This window comes from Ovis aries, chromosome 22 (genome assembly GCF_016772045.2).
Source record: "Ovis aries strain OAR_USU_Benz2616 breed Rambouillet chromosome 22, ARS-UI_Ramb_v3.0, whole genome shotgun sequence".
In the NCBI taxonomy this organism is placed as follows: Eukaryota; Metazoa; Chordata; class Mammalia; order Artiodactyla; family Bovidae; genus Ovis; species Ovis aries.
The window spans coordinates 37,174,339-37,193,246 of NC_056075.1; the positions used below are offsets into that span (position 1 = coordinate 37,174,339).

At 36.9% G+C, this 18,908-nt stretch overlaps 1 protein-coding gene across 2 annotated transcripts in view; it reads right to left on the reverse strand.

Annotated features, from left to right (window-relative positions):
* The window catches only part of PDZD8 (PDZ domain containing 8), an 81,761-nt gene that overhangs the window by 33,703 nt on the left and 29,150 nt on the right, over positions 1-18,908 (reverse strand). For both annotated transcript variants that reach the window (XM_042238721.2, XM_012103001.5), the window contains one exon: positions 6,496-6,598. In XM_042238721.2, coding sequence (XP_042094655.1) covers positions 6,496-6,598 — 103 coding nt within the window. The remainder of the gene's footprint in view (positions 1-6,495; positions 6,599-18,908) is intronic.

The following is an 18,908-nucleotide window of genomic DNA, read 5'->3' on the forward strand; positions in this document are numbered from 1 at the left end:
TCCCTACTTTCTTCAATTTAAGTCTGAATTTGGCCTTTAGGAGTTCATGATCTGAGACACAGTCAGCTCCTGGTCTTGTTTTTGCTGACTGTATAGAGCCTCTCCATCTTTGGCTGCAAATAATATAATCTGATATCAGTGTTGACCATCTGGTGATATCCATGTGTAGAGTCTTCTCTTGTGTTGTCAGAAGAGGATGTTTGCTATGACCAGTGGGTTCTCTTGGCAAAACTCTATTAGCCTTTGCCCTGCTTCATTCTGTACTCCAAGGCCAAATTTGCCTGTTACTCCAGGTATCCCTTAACTTCCTACTTTTGCATTCCAGTCCCCCATGATAAAAAAGGACATCTTTTTTGGGTGTTAGATCTAAAAGGTCTTGTAGGTCTTCATAGAATTGTTCATCTTCAGCTTTTTCAGCATTACTACTCAGGGCACAGACTGGATTACCGTGATATTGAATGGTTTGCCTTGGAAACGAACAGAGATCATTCTGTTGTTTTTGAGATTACATCCAAGTACTGCATTTTGGGCTCTTTTGTTGACTATGATGGCTACTCCATTTCTTCTAAGGGATTCTTGCCCATAGTAGTAGATATAATGGGCGTCTGAGTTAAATTCACCCATTCCAGTCCATCTTAGTTCACTGATTCCTAGAATGTTGACGTTCACTCTTGCCATCTCCTGTTTGACCACTTTTAATTTGCGTTGATTCATGGAACTAACATTCCAGATTCCTATGCAATATTTCTCTTTACAGCATTGGACTTTGCTTCTATCACCAGTCACATCCCCAACTGGGTGTTGTTTTTGCTTTGGCTCCGTCTCTTCATTCTTTCTGGAGATATTTCTCCACTGATCTCCAGTAGCAGACTCATTGGACTCTATATTAAGGCAGATTATCAAGCTCAATCTTTGGCAGTTAAACATGGCTGACCTTATTATGAAGGCTCTTCCACTCAATTTCCATCTCCCCACAGTCTCAAAGCTCTCCTTGCCTCTGGTCTAAAATAATCCCACTAACACCACTCCCAAATTGTCTCCTAATTATCAGACTACCACACATAGTCTAATTTTTGTTAAGAGGTAGTAGGATTTGAGGGAACAAGAACAGATCCTATGGGCAAAAAGACTTTGGTTATATATGGTAAAAGAATCCAGTATTTCGTAGACTCTTAAGTATTATTTATGTGACATATTTGGTTTACATGTTTCTTTTCCTACACTGACAATTCTTAGAAAGTAGGCATCATCTCATCAAATGTTCCTCTAATTCTAGTCAAAGTCAAAGTTGCTCAGTCGTGTCCAACTTTTTGAGACCCTATGGACTATACAGTCCATGGAATTCTCTAGGCCAGAATACTGGAGTAGGTAGCCTATTCCTTCTCCAGTGGATCTTCTTGACCTAGGAATCGAACTGGGGGTCTAATTCTGAGGGTTGGTTAAAAGAAAATGGAAGGGAATCTGATATAAATTATTTCTCCCTCAGAATCAAATCCTTTCAAAAAATGAGGTTTTGATAGGGAAGCGGTAGTAGAGAGAAGGAAAAGTACCAATCAAGTAAAACAAAAAGATAAAAGTCTAGACTCTAGATGACTTCTTCTGACTTCATGATTTTGGAGGTGCCTGATCCTATCTAAAGCCCTTCTTAGAGCAGTGGCCAGTTTCAAGTTGCCAGCTGACAACACATAACCCTCTAAAAGGAATACATTCGTTCTGGTTAAGAGTTTCAAATTATTACTTATGGACTCTCCCCAAGTGGTTAGCCGAACGCTTTTCAGGAATTTATTACTTCTTATTTTTCAGACAAATCTGAAATGTCATGACATCTCCTAATGTCTTTAACGGTTCTCTCTGGCATCTACATACTGGGCTATATAAGTGCTTAATAAGACATTAAGTGCTTTTGCTTTTCATACTGAGCACGTGACTGTAACAGTAGCTCTCTTTTGTCCACCTACTATATATCCAGAGAAGATTCCGTGCTAATTCTTCATCACCTCAAAGGAAATCGATATTCTTTCTTCCTGTTTGATAGTGACATATTTATGTGGATGAACTGCCTTAACAGTTATTTAGATTTTTAGCCTTCTATCTCTAATCAGAGAAGGGAAAGCTTAAATCTTACAAGGGACAATTGCTATAAAGGGTCTCCGGGCACAGTCTGGTAGGCTGGAAGGAGAGGGAATAGGGCTAGTATCAAAAATGTACATTAAAAAGCTTGTTTTTCAAAATTAAAACTCCTTTTATATTTTTATTCAAAATGGAGAACAAGGGAAAGCTAGACTGAACAGCCGGGTGCCAAAAGGCCTACACTGCTTTTCCCTCAACCCCAGAATTTCCACATTCAGAGGTTCCACAGCTCATTTTCATGGTGCCTTCTCTTCTCCCCAAATGGCCTCAAGAATTTCACGTTGCACCAAGAATAAAACAATGTTTGAAGACTCCAGTGGCAGTTCGGATAACTGATGGAAGAGAAGACATGGATGGCACAGACAGGATAGTTGAGAGAGAGTAAAAGAAAAGAGCATTTACAGATAACCTATCTTATGTCCAGGAGTAAGGGTAAAGCAGAGAAGGCAATGGTACCCCACTCCAGTACTCTTGCCTGGAAAATCCCATGGATGGAGGAGCCTGGTAGGCTGCAGTCCATGGGGTTGCTAAGAGTCGGACACAACTGAGCGACTTCACTTTCGCTTTTCACTTTCATGCATTGGAGAAGGAAATGGCAACCCACTCCAGTATTCCTGCCTGGAGAATCCCAGAGACAGAGGAGCCTAGTGGGCTGCCGTCCATGGGGCTGCACAGAGTCGGACACGACTGAAATGATTTAGCAGCAGCAGCAGCAAGGGTAAAGCAAGTGGGTGGTCAAGGATGAGTGAACTCCAATTCTGGGAGGGTAGCACTCAAGATCTCTCCTTCTTTAAAACCATGTGTGTCTAAGTGACATTTATGAGATCTGTTTGCTTTACCATGCACACAATAATGATTGTGATCAATATGTTTAATATGTGTATATGTTAAGTTGCTTCAGTCATGTCTGACTCTTTGCAACCCTATGGACCATAGCCTGCTTAGCTCCTCTGTCCATGGGATTCTGCAGGCAAGAATACCGGGGTGGGTTGCCATGCCCTTCTCCAGGGGATCTTCCCGACCCAGGGATCGAACCAGGGTGCCTTAGGTTTCCTGCACTGGCAGGTGGGTTCTTTATCACTAGCGCCACCTGCGAAGTCCCATGTTTAACAGATGTCAGGTTAACCGTATTGTCAATAGAGCTGAGCTATACTGTTGTCTTCATCGCTTTCTACTGAAATATCATCGCCTGAAACTTTTTTAAAATCTGAAACCTCCTTAAATTTGTTCCTTAGTAAAAAAGCAAACTATCATCACCAAACCTGTATAGTGCAACAGACTGAAATAAATCATAAAGTGTCCTCTCTTTTGTGCAAGTAAATAAATTTTTAGTGCTAGTAAATACATTTTTAGTACTGACACTGTCATCACTTGCAAGATGATCCTGTAATTTATGTTTAAGCCTAATTTCCAATTTATTCCTCATTCTATCTCATGAGGAATCTTTACTTATTATTTTTAAAGAACAAACACTACCATAGAGTACTTCATTTACCCTATGAGCTCTTTTATTGTGCAAATAAGCTAACAAACAGGGCACCAAACTGAGTGTCTGAGTTTGATCCAAACTTTCCTCAGATTTCTAATAAGGTAGAAAGTAGGTTCTATGCAGGGTATTTATTAAATTATTCTTTTAAATTATTCTCTGACATCCCAATTTAAGAAAAATTTCACAAGACAATTAAGTTCTTTTCTTGCTTAAGCCACTAGTCATTAGATTTAGCTAGGCCTTACAGCTATTGCATTACAACTGTTCCACTTCTACTCCCAGCTCCAACATCTGTGCAAATACCACAAATTCAAAACTTTCCATTTATTATTGATCTTACCCAACTTAAGAGCACAAGGTACATTACACTTTAAAAAAGGTTTGAAAAACTCAAAGGCATATTTAAAACATGTAATTAAGTTTCTTTCAAATACTTTTTTTAGCACACTTATTTTGAAATGATAGACTTTTTTCTAGCCAAATTTGCAATGTATCTCAAATTATCAAATCCTATTCTGTAATGCTTTACGCAGTCTTGAGAAACACTGTGATTCTCCTCCCTAGAGTTATTAAATTCAGACACATGTGATTTAATGCCTGCAGACACTTCAGTGCTGCTGCCATTTTTGACACCAGATGTAATTACTAACCTAGAATTCCTTCCCCAAAACTACCTATGACATATGCTAAGATCTAAAATTATGACTCAAGATTAAAGTCTCAGTAACCTTTGCTACAAAATATTAAAGCTGTCTAATCTCATATCTTTGCAAGTATAATAAAGGGAACTGAAAATGCCAACAGCAATGGCAAATTAGGACCCTTTCATATCTAGACAAAACAATGCTGGTTTTCACGTATTTGTTTATTTGAGAACAAACTGTAAACCTGGCTATTTTCTCTGAGAAGTTGCTTCAAATTGTTTGAGATGTAACAAAGGAAAGGTGGCATGAACAACCACAAGAGAAAGGGGAGGTTTTCCTATAAAAAACTATTTTGACCCTGTCACTCAGTTCAGTTCAGTTCAGTCGTTCAGTCGTGTCCAGCTCTTTGCAGCCCTATGGACTGCATTCCCATGTCCCAAATCCTATGCTCCCAATTACTTTCACATATTCAAACTCTGGGGGTCAGCCCATCCTCCCTTTTCAGCTTTATTTCTCCCTCCTTTCCCATACTCATTGAAATTACTCTATTCCAAAAGAATTTCACAGTGCTCAACTTCTTTACATAAGAATGTTCACAACAATTACTACATAGAGAAGCTGGCAACAATTCAAAAGCCAAAGGGACATCTATAAAAATACCACATAACCGTTAAAAGTCAAAATTTTTGAAAGCATGGTAATATGTTTACATACCTGTTTAAAAAATTGAGAACTGTCTTTTTTAAAACGCTATGAAGAATAACAGATTATTCTAGAGATTCCAAAAAGTACCCTTACTACTACTGTGAAACAGGTAGGTAGTACAGTTCAAAAGTACTTATTCACCAGTATAATGAAGACAAAAGAGAGAGCTTTCTTAAATACTGGCTAAAAAATAATAATCACAGGATTGAGTTATACTGCCACCAAGAGTTAAATGTGAACAGCTAAATATCTAACTTATTAAACACAACTTTAAAAACACAATAATTTATTCCTGCAAAAAACTACTGATGTACTAAACAGATCTTACCTTAAAACAGACTAAAAGTAATTTTGGAGAGGTCTGGGGTTCCAAAAGCACTCTTGGAATTTTATTATTACTAAATCCATAATATCTCAGTATATGCAGTAAGCTAAATAAACCTTTTTTTTTTTTCCACAGTCTGAGGGTCCCTTTAGGACACTGACTTTTTTTTCTTCTCTATTTCAGCCATAAAATTCTGGGATTCTATTTTCATTGTGTAACTTCATGGGCTTAATGAAATTTTGTAGACAGTATCTTGAATAAATGCTCTAAAGTCTTTAATAGACTACTAGATTTATGCAAAGTCCAAGAAGCAAGACATAACTGCTACTAAAACTGCTATGCAGACCATTCAAAAACACCAACTCAACTTTGAAAACAAATTAGCTAATAACTAGTGACAATTTTTACTCATTTACGAACCCAAAGAACACAGACAAGTCCAAATAAAACATAATGAGATTAAAGCACTGTTGTTGTTTTTTTTTAATTATAACACTTAAAATATTTTTTAAATGCTTTTACAGTTTTTTCAAACTCTTTGCAATTTAGGTGACAGCTTCTTTTGAGAGAGATCAAAAAAGGAACCAGAACTCCAAGTCCTTCACACACCAAAAGTAGGTCCCAAATCCATTCTCTTCTTTCCATTTCCTTGGCTACCACCTAGTTAAAGTAGCCAATGCCTCCCCTAAATGCCTCTTAACTGATCTGATCTCTCTGCAGGTTTACCCCTGTCCTCTTGTAATTCTTTCTCTGTGCAGGCAGATGAATATCAAACCTGTCCCGTAGGACAGCACAACAAAAACAGGGTCTCCTGTCTTGAGAGACAAGAGACTGTTTTCCCAGCAGCTAACACAGTGCCTGGTACCAACTAAGTGTTCACAACATATCCGATGAATGAGTGAATGAATGCTCTGAATGTGCACACTTTTCAATGTTTTCAGAATTATTTCCCTCTGATTCCACAACTATGAAACAACTGAAGTTATAAAAAGAAAATTAGTCAGACAAGGTTTTTGATGCAAGCAAGCAATTAATATTAGTTTTACGTGATTCACTTTATTATGGATACAACAAAACAAATAAGAGCTGTTCATAATTATTTGCAAATGACTAAAAATAACTCAAGGATACAGAAATATTTAAAAAAACACTTATAGAATATAAACTTTATACAGATGTAAAACTAAGCAAATATATCTTACCGTCTTAATAGAACTCCTTTGCTTTTCTTCCCATACACCAGTACTAAGTTCAAGTGTGCAATGAATATTTGCTTCAGTGTCATATGATCCAAAAATAAGTAATCTGAAGTATAAAATAAAATAGAGGGACTATTATACCAATTATATGTATTAAACTTTTTCTTCCTGATCATTATACCAAAAACTAATAAATTACTCTGTTAACAGAGGAAAAAATTTAATTAAACACTTGGTACATGCTCTAGTGGAAAAGCGAAATAAAATGAAGAATCAGATGAAACGCCTGTTTTTAAGCAGCTTATTCAAAGAAAGCAGTATCTATTCATGAGGTAAAAAAATTGATCAGACATCTATACATAGTAGCAAATGCTACAGATTTTCAAATCAGGCTGTTGAATTTTAAAAATAAGTTGCAAAGTGATACATATATACAGTATGATACCATCTCTGTAAAAATTAAACACACATAAAATAGTATAATATACTTGCTTATGAACACATACACACACCTCTCCATCCACTAATGTGACTTGGGCAAATTATTTAACTTCTCTAAACTCCTGTCTTCCTCTGGAAACTTTAGGCCAAGAACAGTAACTTACCTCTCAGAAGCAGCTGTTGTGAGAATAAGAGACAATGCACATAAGGCATTTAGCATAGTGTTCAGCAAACAGTCTGGAGAAGGAAATGGCAGCCCACTCCAGTATTCTTGCCTAGAGAATTCCATGGACAGAGGAGCCTGTTGGCTATAGTCCATGGGATCTCAAAGAGTCAGACACGACTGAGTGACTAACACTTAGCGAACAGTCAGTGCGCAATATTTGTTTACTATTTCTATTACCTTGAAAACAACTGTCACAGAATAACTGCACCACTTAATTTTACTGTTTAATATTTAGATCTAAAAAGGAAATCTTTAATCCAATCTTGAGATGATATAAAGCAGTTTTTCTTATTGAAGGAGAAAAAACTGTTACCCACATGTTCAACTTCTATATTACATATTTCCTAAGTCAGAATGTGAGTCTGCCAATGTGTTTTAGGAGTAAGTTTGCAAATAGCTTTAGCATTAATCACCATTTTAACTATTACTCTATTACTTTATCTCTACACAAAGATCATAGGGATAGGAGCGAGATAATGAAAGAAAAGTGGGTAAAAGACCTTAGAGTATTAAGAGAAAATTATGTCCTAAGGTTGGAGAACTGAAGAAAACAATGCTCATAATTCACAAACTGGTTTCATAAACTGAAAAGCCAGAATAAACTCATAGCAAAAAAGTCCCTAAATTTAAATAATTTTTAATCTTAAATGGAAATTTAAACTTACTGCCTAACAATTTATTACCAAGAGCATTAAAAATCTTCATAATTCAAAAATACTAGGCTTAAAACTTGAGAATTTTCATTCAGCAAAGCTCTGCTGCCACCATCTGTTCAAAAGAGCAAACTACCTGAAGGATTTACTGTCAATCCAGAGAAGGCTCTGCACCATCTGCTGCTGCTGCTGCTGCTGCTAAGTCGCTTCAGTCGTCTCTGACTCTGTTCGACCCCACAGACGGCAGCCCACCAGGCTCCCCCATCCCTGGGATTCTCTGGGCAAGAATACTGGGGTGGGTTGCCATCTCCTTCTCCAATGCATGAAAGTGAAAAGTGAAAGTGAAGTCGCTCAGTCGTGTCCAACTCTTAGCGACCCCATGGACTGCAGCCCACCAGGCTCCTCTGTCCATGGGATTTTCCAGGCAAGAGCACTGGAGTGGGTTGCCACTGCCTTTTCCAATGCACCGTCTAGTACTCCCAAATTCTCAACAGGTATTACAGGATTCAGGAATGAGAAAGTGTAATTCTTGCAATCCTTCCCTAAAACCATAAATCATTCTATATTTTTGACAACACTTGTTTTTAATTGTAAAAACATGTAATAAAAAGTAACCAAAAAGTAAGCCACAGAACTAAATATCTGATAAGAAATAAATTTCTTTTTTGTTTCAGAAAATAAATTTCTGATAAGAAAACATAAAAGCAAACATTTGTGACCTTAATCAGGCAACAATTTCTTAAAACAGGAGAACAACAACAAAAAAATAGGTGAATGGAACTTTACTGAAATTAAAATTTTTCTCCTTCAAAGGATACCACCAAGTAAGCAAAGATAATCCACAGAATGTGCAATTCAGGTGTCTCATAAGGACCTAGTATAACCCAACTGAAAAATGGACAAAGAATATGAATCGACATTTATCCAAAGAAGGTATGCAAAGAGCTAATCAGCACATGAAAATATGCTCAACATCTTAGTCATCAGGGAAATACAAATTAAAACCACAATGAGATATACTTCATACCCACTAGACGGCTAATTTAAAAAGAGAGAAGTATGGGTGAGGATATGGAGAACCTAGAATCCTCACACATTGCTGGAGGGGTTGGTAAATGATGTAGTCACTTGCTTCTTAAAAAGTTAACATAGAATTAACACATGACCCAGAAATTCTACTCCTAGATATATAATCAAGAAAAATAAAAGCATATATTCACATAAAAACTTGACATGAATGTCCATATAGCATTAGTCACAATAGCCAAAAAGTGAAAACAACCCATATGTCCATGAAGTCATGAACAGGTAAATAAGATATGGCATATGGCATATATACACAATGGAATATTATTTGGTAACAAAAGGCAATGAAGTGATTATACATGCTACAATAAGGATAAACCCTGAAAACAAGCTAAGTGAAAAAAGCCAGTCACAAGAGACCTCATACTGTATGGAATGTCTGCTGGTGCTGCTGCTAAGGCGCTTCAGTCGTGTTCGACTCTGTGCGACCCCATAGACAGCAGCCCACCAGGCTCCCCTGTCCCTGGGATTCTCTAGACAAGAACACTGGAGTGGGTCGCCATTTCCTTCTCCAACGCATGAAAGTGAAAAGTGAAAGGGAAGTCACTCAGTCGTGTCCGACTCTTAGCGACCCCATGGGCTGCAGCCCACCAGGCTCCTCCATGGGATTTTCCAGGCAAAAGAGTACTGGAGTGGGGTGCCATTGCCTTCTCTGATGGAATGTCTGGAAATAAGCAAATTTATAGAGGCAAAAGTAGCATCAAAGATCACTGATCATAGATCACCATAACAAATGTAATAATAATGAAAAAGTTTGAAATACTCTGAGAATTAACAAAATATGATGTAGACACAAAGTGAGCAAATGCTGTTGGAAAAAATGGTGTTGACAGACTTGCTCAATGTAGGGTTGTCACTCAGTGTAGGGTTGTCACTCAGTGTATGGTTGTCACAAACTCTCAACTTCTAAATGTAATATTTATGAAATACAGTAAAGCAAGGTGCAGTAAGACAGGTATACTTGTGTACCTCTACTGCTATTTCATGTAGTAAAACGATTTTCATGCTTCTGATATCTGAATAGTAAAAGAATTTGAGAAAATTAAGTACAAACCCAGATGACATAAAGCCAACACTGTGTTAAAATGCCAGACTCCAAAACATTTCAGTGTGATGTTGGCATGCTATACACTTACATATGATACCTTCCACAAAAGTGAACTGTGAAATGAACCGTGGTCAGAAAAATAAGAATTCAAAAGACTATTGGTTACATAAGGTCTGGGGGAAGAGAACTAGAGGGAATAGGAATTGACTGCTAATGAGTGTGGAGCTTCTGTGACAGGGACAAAAATGTTCTAAAATCAGACTGTGAGGATGGCTGCACCTTCTTCTCCCTCTGAAACAAGTGTCACTATTTCCCCTACTAGTCCTGGAGAGAGAAACTTTGTCTTGAACTTTATAACCTCTAATATTAGAAAATAACCAATACTTGACCAAATCAAAGTTCAATGAGATCATAACTCACCTAGACTCAAATTCTTAACATTCCTTGGCTTCTTCTACCTACACCCACCCACATATTCTGTCACTCACTAAATCCTGTCCTAGTTATACCATTTGTCCCTTTTCGTTTCTACTAATACATGTATTTCAAGAACTTACTTCCTCACTTTTAACTATAATACCTCTTAATTTGTTTCTGGGCCTTCAATTTCTCTTACTATGCAATCCATACTATAAACAGCAATTTCTGAAAACAAGTGTTATCTTAATGGCACCTTCAGATATCTTTAGTAAGTTCATCAGAAGCACTTGATTGACAGTTATGGCATCATGGTGCAAAGAGAGGGAAAATTCAGATATAATACCCTTGGATTTTTATTTTTCTGACCACAGTTCATTTCACAGTTCACTTTTGCTGAAAGTATCATATTTAAGTATATAGCATGCCAACATCACACTGAAATATTTTGGAGTCTGGCATTTTAACAGTGTTGGCTTTGTGTCATCTGGGTTTGTACTTAATTTTCTGAAGTTCTTTTGCTATTCAGATATCAGAAGCATGAAAATCGTTGTTTTACTACGTGAAATAGCAGTAGAGGGATATACAAGCAAACCTGTTTTACCACGCCTTGCTTTACTGCTCTTTGCTTTATTTTATAAATATTATAATTTTTAGAAATTGAGGGTTTGTGACAACCTTGCATTGAGCAAGAAAGTCTATCAATACCATTTTTCCTACAGCATTTGCTCACTCTGTGTCTGTGTCACGTTTTGTTAATTCTCAGAGTATCTCAAATTTTTCAATATCATTATATTTGTTATGGTGATCTATGATGAATGACCCTTGATGCTATTATGTAATTATTTTGGAGCACCATGAAGAAGGCAAACTTGTTTGACTTAAAAAAAATCTGTTAATGTACCTTTTACTTCAGTTGAACAATGCAGTGATAGTTTCAGGTGGACAGAGAAGGGACTCAGCCATACATATACGTGTATCCATTCTTCCCCAAACTCCCCTCCCATCCAGGCTGCCACCTAACACTGAGCAGAGTTCCCTGTGCTAAACACAGTAGGTAGTTGTTGATTATCTACTTTAAACATAGCAGTGTGTTTGGGTTCATGCCAAACTCCCTAAGTATCCCTTCCCCCTGGCAACCCTAAGTTCATTCTGCGAGTCTCTGTTTTGTTAAGTTCATGTCTCATTTCTTTTTAGATTCCACATATAAGGAATGTCACATGATATTTTTCCTTCTCTGACTTACTTCACTCAGTACGACAATCTCGAGGTCCATCCATGTTGATGCGAATGGCATGATTTCATTCTTTTTAATGGCTGAGTAATATTCTACTGAATATACGTACCACATCTTATTTCATTCCTCTGTCAATGGACATTTAAGTTGCTTCCATGTCTTGGCTACTGTAAATAGTGCTGCGCTGAACATGGGGGTGAATGTATCCTTTCACATCATGTTTTTCTCCAAGTATATGTTGGCGAGTGGGATTGCGGGGTCATATGGTAGCTCTATTTTTAGTTTTTTAAGGAACCTCCATTCTGTTCCCCATAGTGACTATACCAATTTACATTCCCACCAACAGTGTAGGAGAATTCCCTTCTCTCCACATCCTCTCTAGCATTTACTGTTTCAAACTCAACTGACTTTTGAAAATGACAACAAAGGATTTAGATTATTACATAAACTTTACTGATAAAACAGTGGCAGGATTTGAGAGCACTGACTCCAATTTTGAAAAAAGTTCTGCTGTGAGTAAAATACTATCAAGCAGAACTGCATGCTACAGAGAAATCGTCTATGAAAGGAAGAGTCAATCAATGCAGCCAATTTCTCTGTTGTCTTACTTTAAGAACTTACCATGCCATCTCATCCTTCAGCAACCACCACACTTGGTAAGTCACGGGAGCCATCAATATGAAGGCAAGATTATCCACCAGCAAAGAGTTTATGACTCGCTGAAGGCTCATATGATGGTGAGCATTGTTTGGTAGTCAAGTCTTTTATAATTAAGGTATGTACATTTTTCTAGACATAATACTATCACACACTTAATAGACTACAGTCTAGTGTAAACATAACTTTTATATGTACTGGGGAACCAAAACATTCATGTGATTTGCTTTATCGTCATGTTGTGGTGCTCTGGAACTATGCCTATACAATTACAAAAGAAACAATACTATTTCCAACACAATCTTAGGGAAGAGGAAGCGGGGGGAGAAAAGAATACCTACATAAACCTAGGGCAAGTGAACTCCAAATTTAGCATCTTCTGAGAAGCCTGCTTCTAGTCAAAAACAACCTAACTACAGGAAGATTACTTAATTATACCCCAGAGAAGTGTATAGAAACAAAGGGAAATCATTCAGTTATTTTATTTTATTTATCTCTTACTGCTAGAGGAACTTAAACAGTTAAATAAATACAGGCATAGGCATAAGATCTCTAGGAATTCAGTTTATCTTGTAGAGTTATATGTCCAAATTCAGAGTTACAGACCATCATTGTTACAGATCCACATAGCTTTTAAAAAAAAACTCTAGGAATTATATTCAGCAACAGTGCCAAGTAATTCTTCTGTTTTTCAACAGCTCACTTTGAGTGGAAGTTTTCCCTTAAACAAAATTAAATATCTCATGTTTGAGCTAATTTCCTTTTATCTCTCCTCCAGCCTTTATATAAATGATGCTTCATTATTAATACACATTTCTATATCTCAAGATCTTCCTGAAAAGGTAATTTAAAAAATGACTTGCCTTCAAACAGATTTTTTTAAAAATTCCAAAATTTATATACTTCTAACACAATATGAAAAATTTAAGAATCAAAACTTTCTTCAGCAAGCTAAAGAAAAAAAAAGACTATGAAGATAGAATGAGTGAAGGATTTTGAAGTCAAACAAACTTAGCTTCAAATTCCAGCTATGTGATTTTAAGCAAGTAACTTGTGGATCTCAGTTCTTCATCTATAAAACAGATATATTACTAATCTCATGAAGATGTTCTGAGGACTGAAATAATGAATGCGAAGTACCTACTATATATATATATATATGTATATTGTAGATAATAAGTAAATGCTATTAATAACAATAAAGGTATCATGCCCCCAAATATATTCAAATTTAGCTAGATATTTTCTCTTTTGAAAAAAGATAAAACTGTCAAATATTAAAGTAAATACAGACTATAAGGTACATCTATTTACCAACTACTCAGAAGGGGAAAGTTAATATTTAAAATTATTTACTGCAGATAATTTTTTTTAAGTTACCACTCGAGTCAAAAATAAACAAGTGAATGTACTCAAACTCAATCCTAAAATAAACGGAAGATTACAGACAAATGTAAGCTAGAATTATATCTTTGGTTTTAACTTTTTAAATAGCTCATGAATTTGAAATGAATTTGAAAGCTCCATGTTAATAGCCTTCTCCATGGAAGAACTAAGTACTTCACTATATAATATGGATATAATGCTACTTAAAAGTATTAATTACTTCTGCCAAATTTTTATTTCAGCTGCCTCTAATAGAAGAAACAAGATCAGCTACTTTTATTTCAAAATTGTTTAATCACATGATTAAACCCTTCCCTTTGCCTTATAAAAATCTAAGTAAAAATATGTATTTCTGGTTCTAGAAGGATGGTGGTAGTGATAGCATGGTTCCAAAATCTTCCCATAAAAGCACAGAGAACAATCAGGAAAACAAAGGCAAAACCTGTCAACAACATCTACAACAAAACCAGGTGAACAGTACTTCAGGTGATAGTGGTAAAGTGGTCACACAAACTCTCCAACAGACTGCAGTATAAAAAGTGGATAAAAAGAATTGTAAAAACACATTTAAAGGCAATGAAAACCTTTCCAAAGCAGAGAGAAGCCAGAGGACAGTCTAATTTCAAAAAATTTCAAGAAGGAGTACAAATTACTAGCTTGGGGTTTACATAGCTCAGGGCTAGAGCTGCAGGAAAATGGTGGTATAGTTCATGCAGCAGAAAGTTGAAGCTTTATGGGTTTTAACTATCAGAGGATGGAGTGCAAAGCCGACAGAGCAGCTAGAAATTATGGGGTGACCCCTACGAGCAAAGAAACCACGGAGAGGGTAAGTTCCATCTCTGCTCAAATCCTTGGCTGACTGCTATATACAGGAGGAGACTCTGGGACACCAGTCTAACAGGGCAGCAGTGGGAAGACAAAACAGAGAGCGGAAACACGCTGCTGCTGGGAAGATGGAAAGGCGGGAAGGGTAAGGAGACGAGGACAGGAAAGCCAACTGCCCTCTAGAACATAACATCAATCATTCCAGAATATAACAGAATCCAGAGTTTCTACAACTCATTATTTCCAATGTCCAGTTTTCAAGAAGCAGCAGCAAGAAAAAGAAAAGCAAAGAAAAAAGACAAGGTCATGTCACAAGCATATAGGAGCCAGTTTGAAGAGGCTCCAAGAAGCTACATCTGAGAAAATTTAGGCACCAAAATAATTAAGCATGGTAAAGAATTTAACCATTCTCTCCTCCCCTGAAAAGCAGGCAGGGTTTATCAAGAGATTAAAAACTAAGAAACCTATCAAGTTTCCTTCTCCAGAAAACTGACCTCTTTTCTACAAGGCTGTTTTTTTTAATCTAATTTATCTTCTATTTAACTGCACATGGGAATATTATTTTCTTTTGCAAAGTATCTAAAATCCTCTTAGAAGCTGAACTATAAAAATAATCTTAATAATCTTAGTGACTGCAACACTAATGTGAAATAATTTAGTCTTCTAATAGCAGTACTACAAACACAGCATTGAGATCTTCTGTGATTAAAAAACTAACTTTAGTCAATGCAAAAAAAAAAAAGGCAACTTCAGAATGACTGTTTGCTTTCTAAAACATTTGATAAAAGCAAGGTATAAGAACCAATTTTTACAAACACAATTATGTTTCCATTCCCAAGCTTTATTTGGGAAATTCAAAACTGTATTTCATATAATTAGAAAACAACTTCCCTTCACGGTGCAAGATCCTTTCAAATAAATGAAATTCAAATTCCAGTTCTCACAAGTAAATGTCCAAAAAACCCAGTTTTCTATAAAGATTTACTTTTTTCTTGATAAACATGAGAATGATTATATCAAGGCATAAGAACAGAAGTTACATCTACTGAAGCCTTAGTGTGTAGTAACGGCAACCCACTCCAGTACTCTTGCTTGGAGAATCCCGTGGACAGAGGAGCCTGGTGGGCTGCTGTCCATAGGGCTGCCCACAGTCAGACACAACTGAAGCGACTTAGCAGCAGCAACAGGCACTACAGTTTATTTACCTATCTCTGATCACAATTACCAGCAAAGCAGCACACTTGTCCATTTTTACAGATGTGTAACTTGCCCAAGAACATGTAACTAACAGTAAAACCGTAAGGCCAGGATGTGAACATAGCACTTGTAACTCAAAAGTCAGGATTATTTCTACTTCGCGTTGCCTTCTGAAGCATAAAGCTGTACAACTCCACTATTTTCAGTAAAGGGCTGTCTATTAATACTTCTAACTTGTTTCCTCTTTGGCAAAATTGACTCTTAAATTACAACAGCTAAGTTTGGTAAATCTTCACACAGACTTCTGGCAGTCTGAAATTAAAAATAAAGTTAAGAAAGAAAAAAATCCTCACAGAGAACCAACCATTTTATTATTTCAAAATAAAGTTTAAAAAAACAAAGAAATCCTTGCAGAAAGCCATCACTGTCTGTGGGTGATGAGTATGATCCTTTCCTGGATTTTGGGAAAACATTATTAAAGTTATATTTTACTTGATTCAAGATCAAGTTCAAAAATGCTTAAGAAACAAACATTTAAAAGAATATTAAGCTAGGGGATTTCCCTGGTGGCAGAGTGGATAAGAATCTACCTGTCAATGCAGGGGACATGAGTTCAATCCCTGGTCCAGGAGGATTCCACACGCTACGGAAGCCCATGTGCCACAACTTCTGAGTCTGTGCTCTAGATCCCACAGGCCACAACTACTGAGCCTGTGTGATGCAACTACTGAAGGCCACGTGCCCAGAGCCTTTGTTCCACAACAAAAGCCACCACAATCAGAAGCCTTTGCACTGCCACAAAGAGTAGCCCCTCTCACAGCAGCTAGAGAAAGCACGTGTGCAGCAATGAAGACCCAGGGCAACCAAAAGATAAAAATTAAAAAAATATATTATATTAAATTAAAACTATAACAACATTGGGCTTCCCAGGTGGCTCAGTGGTAAAGAATCCGCCTGCCAATGCAGGAGACGCAGCAGATGCAGGTTTGACCCCTGGATTGGGAAGATCCTCTGCAGGAGGAAATGGCAAACCACTCTAGTGTTTTTGCCTAGAGAAGCGCATGGACAGAGGACCCTGGCAGGCTGCAGTCCATGGGCTGACACAACTTAAGAGACTAAGCATGAACGAACATGATAATACTAAGCTATCCCTATGACACTGTAACAACTTGGACATGTTTAAATAGGTCTCAAGGAGGAGAAGTGTGAACACGCATGCCTAAATGTTAAAAACCCAAGAAACTTTGAATCATGATAGCATGCTAATTTAGAACAATTTTGTATACTTACAAGTGGTCTACAGACATGTTCTAATCTTAACTGGTTTATGCTCTTTCAAAAATCTGATCATTCTAAAACGTTCTTCTATTTGTTTCAAATATTTTCACATGAAGCTGGGTTTCAAAGAGGCAGAGGAACCAGAGATTAAATTGCCAACATTTGCTGGATCATGGAGAAAGCAAGGGAGTTCCAGAAAAATATCTACTTTTGCTTCATTGACTGTGCTAAAGCCTCTGACTATGTGGATCACAACAAACTGTGGAAAATTCTTTAAGAGATAGGAGTACCAGACCATCTTAACCTGTTTCCTGAGAAACCTGTAGGCAGGTCAAGAAGTAACAATTACAACCAGACATGGAACTCACTGGTTCAAAAGTGGAAAAGTAGTACAACAAGGCTGTATATTGTCAACTTCTGTGCAGAGCACACCATGTGAAATGCTGGGCTGGATGAATCACAGGCTGGAATCAAGATTGCCAGAAGAAATGTCAACAACCTCAGATATGCAGATGATACTATTCTAATGGCAGGAAGTAAGGAGGAACTAAAGAGACTCTTCATGAGGGTGAAAGAGGAGAGTGGAAAAGCTGTCTTGAAACTCAACATTCAAAAAAACTAAAATCAAGGTCCCATCATGTCATGGCAAGCAGAAAGGGAAGAGTAGTAGTGACAGATTTTATTTTCTTGAGCTCCAAAATCACTGCTGACGGTGACTGCAGCCATGAAATTAAAAGATGCTTGCTCTTTGGAAGGAAAGTTATGACAAACCTAGACACCATATTATAAAGCAAAGATTAAAAAGCAAAGAGTCATGTTGATGTATAGTAAAACCAATACAATGTTGTAAAGTAATTAGCCTCTAATTAAAATAAATAAATTTATATTAAATAAAAAATAAAAAGTAAAGATATCACTTTGCCGACAAAGGTCCATGTAGTCAAAACTATGGTTTTTCCAGTAGTCATGTATGGATGTGAGAGTTGGACCATAAAGAAGGCTGTGTGCCAAAGAATTGATGCTTTTGAACTGTGGTGTTGGAGAAGACTCTTGAGAGACCCTTGGACAGCAAGGAGATCAAACCAGTCAATCCTAAAGGAAATCAACACTGAATATTCATTGGAAGGACTGATGCTGAAGTTGAAGCTCTAATACTTTGGCCATCTGATGTAAAGAGCTGACTCATTGGAAACAACCCTAAAGCTGGGAAAGATTGAAGCCAAAAGGCGAAGTGGGTGGCAAAAGATGAGATGGTTAGATAGCATTACCGACTCAATGGACCTGAATCTGAGCAAACTCCAAGAGATAGTGGAGGACAGAGGAGACTGGCATGCTACAGTCCATGAGGTCACAAAGAGTCGGATGCTACTTAGCAACTGAACAACTACTTTTCACATCACTAAGTGAAGTAGTCATGGTAAAAATATCTTAAGAGCTCTTAAGCCTTAAGCTTCCAAAATTGAAATAAACGAAAAGCATTTTTTTGTTCTTCCTCCAAAAAGGGGGGCATTATTATTCGTTCTTCTGTTTTTTCTAGAGTGTCATTTTCTGTTTTAGAAATTACAATAAACCACACAAGATGAATTTATATTCAGTAGGGAGAAAACTTAAAATACTGAGATTACAATAGTATATTTCCTTTAGTGTGAATTCTAGAAACTTGGACGCTATATGAATTGAGAGTTCTTTTTTTATAGTAACAAAAATGTTTAGAGGAAAATAATGTAAAAAAGATTTTAATAAAAATGAGATGAATGTTTCAACTTCTCAACACAAAGACAAAAAAGCAAGGATGAGTTGAAAACAATAATTTATTCTCTCCTCCAGTAACAATTTTACGTACGCCTTAAACCACGTGAATAATACACAGCACCACAACACTAAGTAACTTTACACGGTCAGGTGTGTAACCACAGTGACTAAAAACTATTGAGACAGCGTGCTTGTTTCCAAGATTAAGCTGTC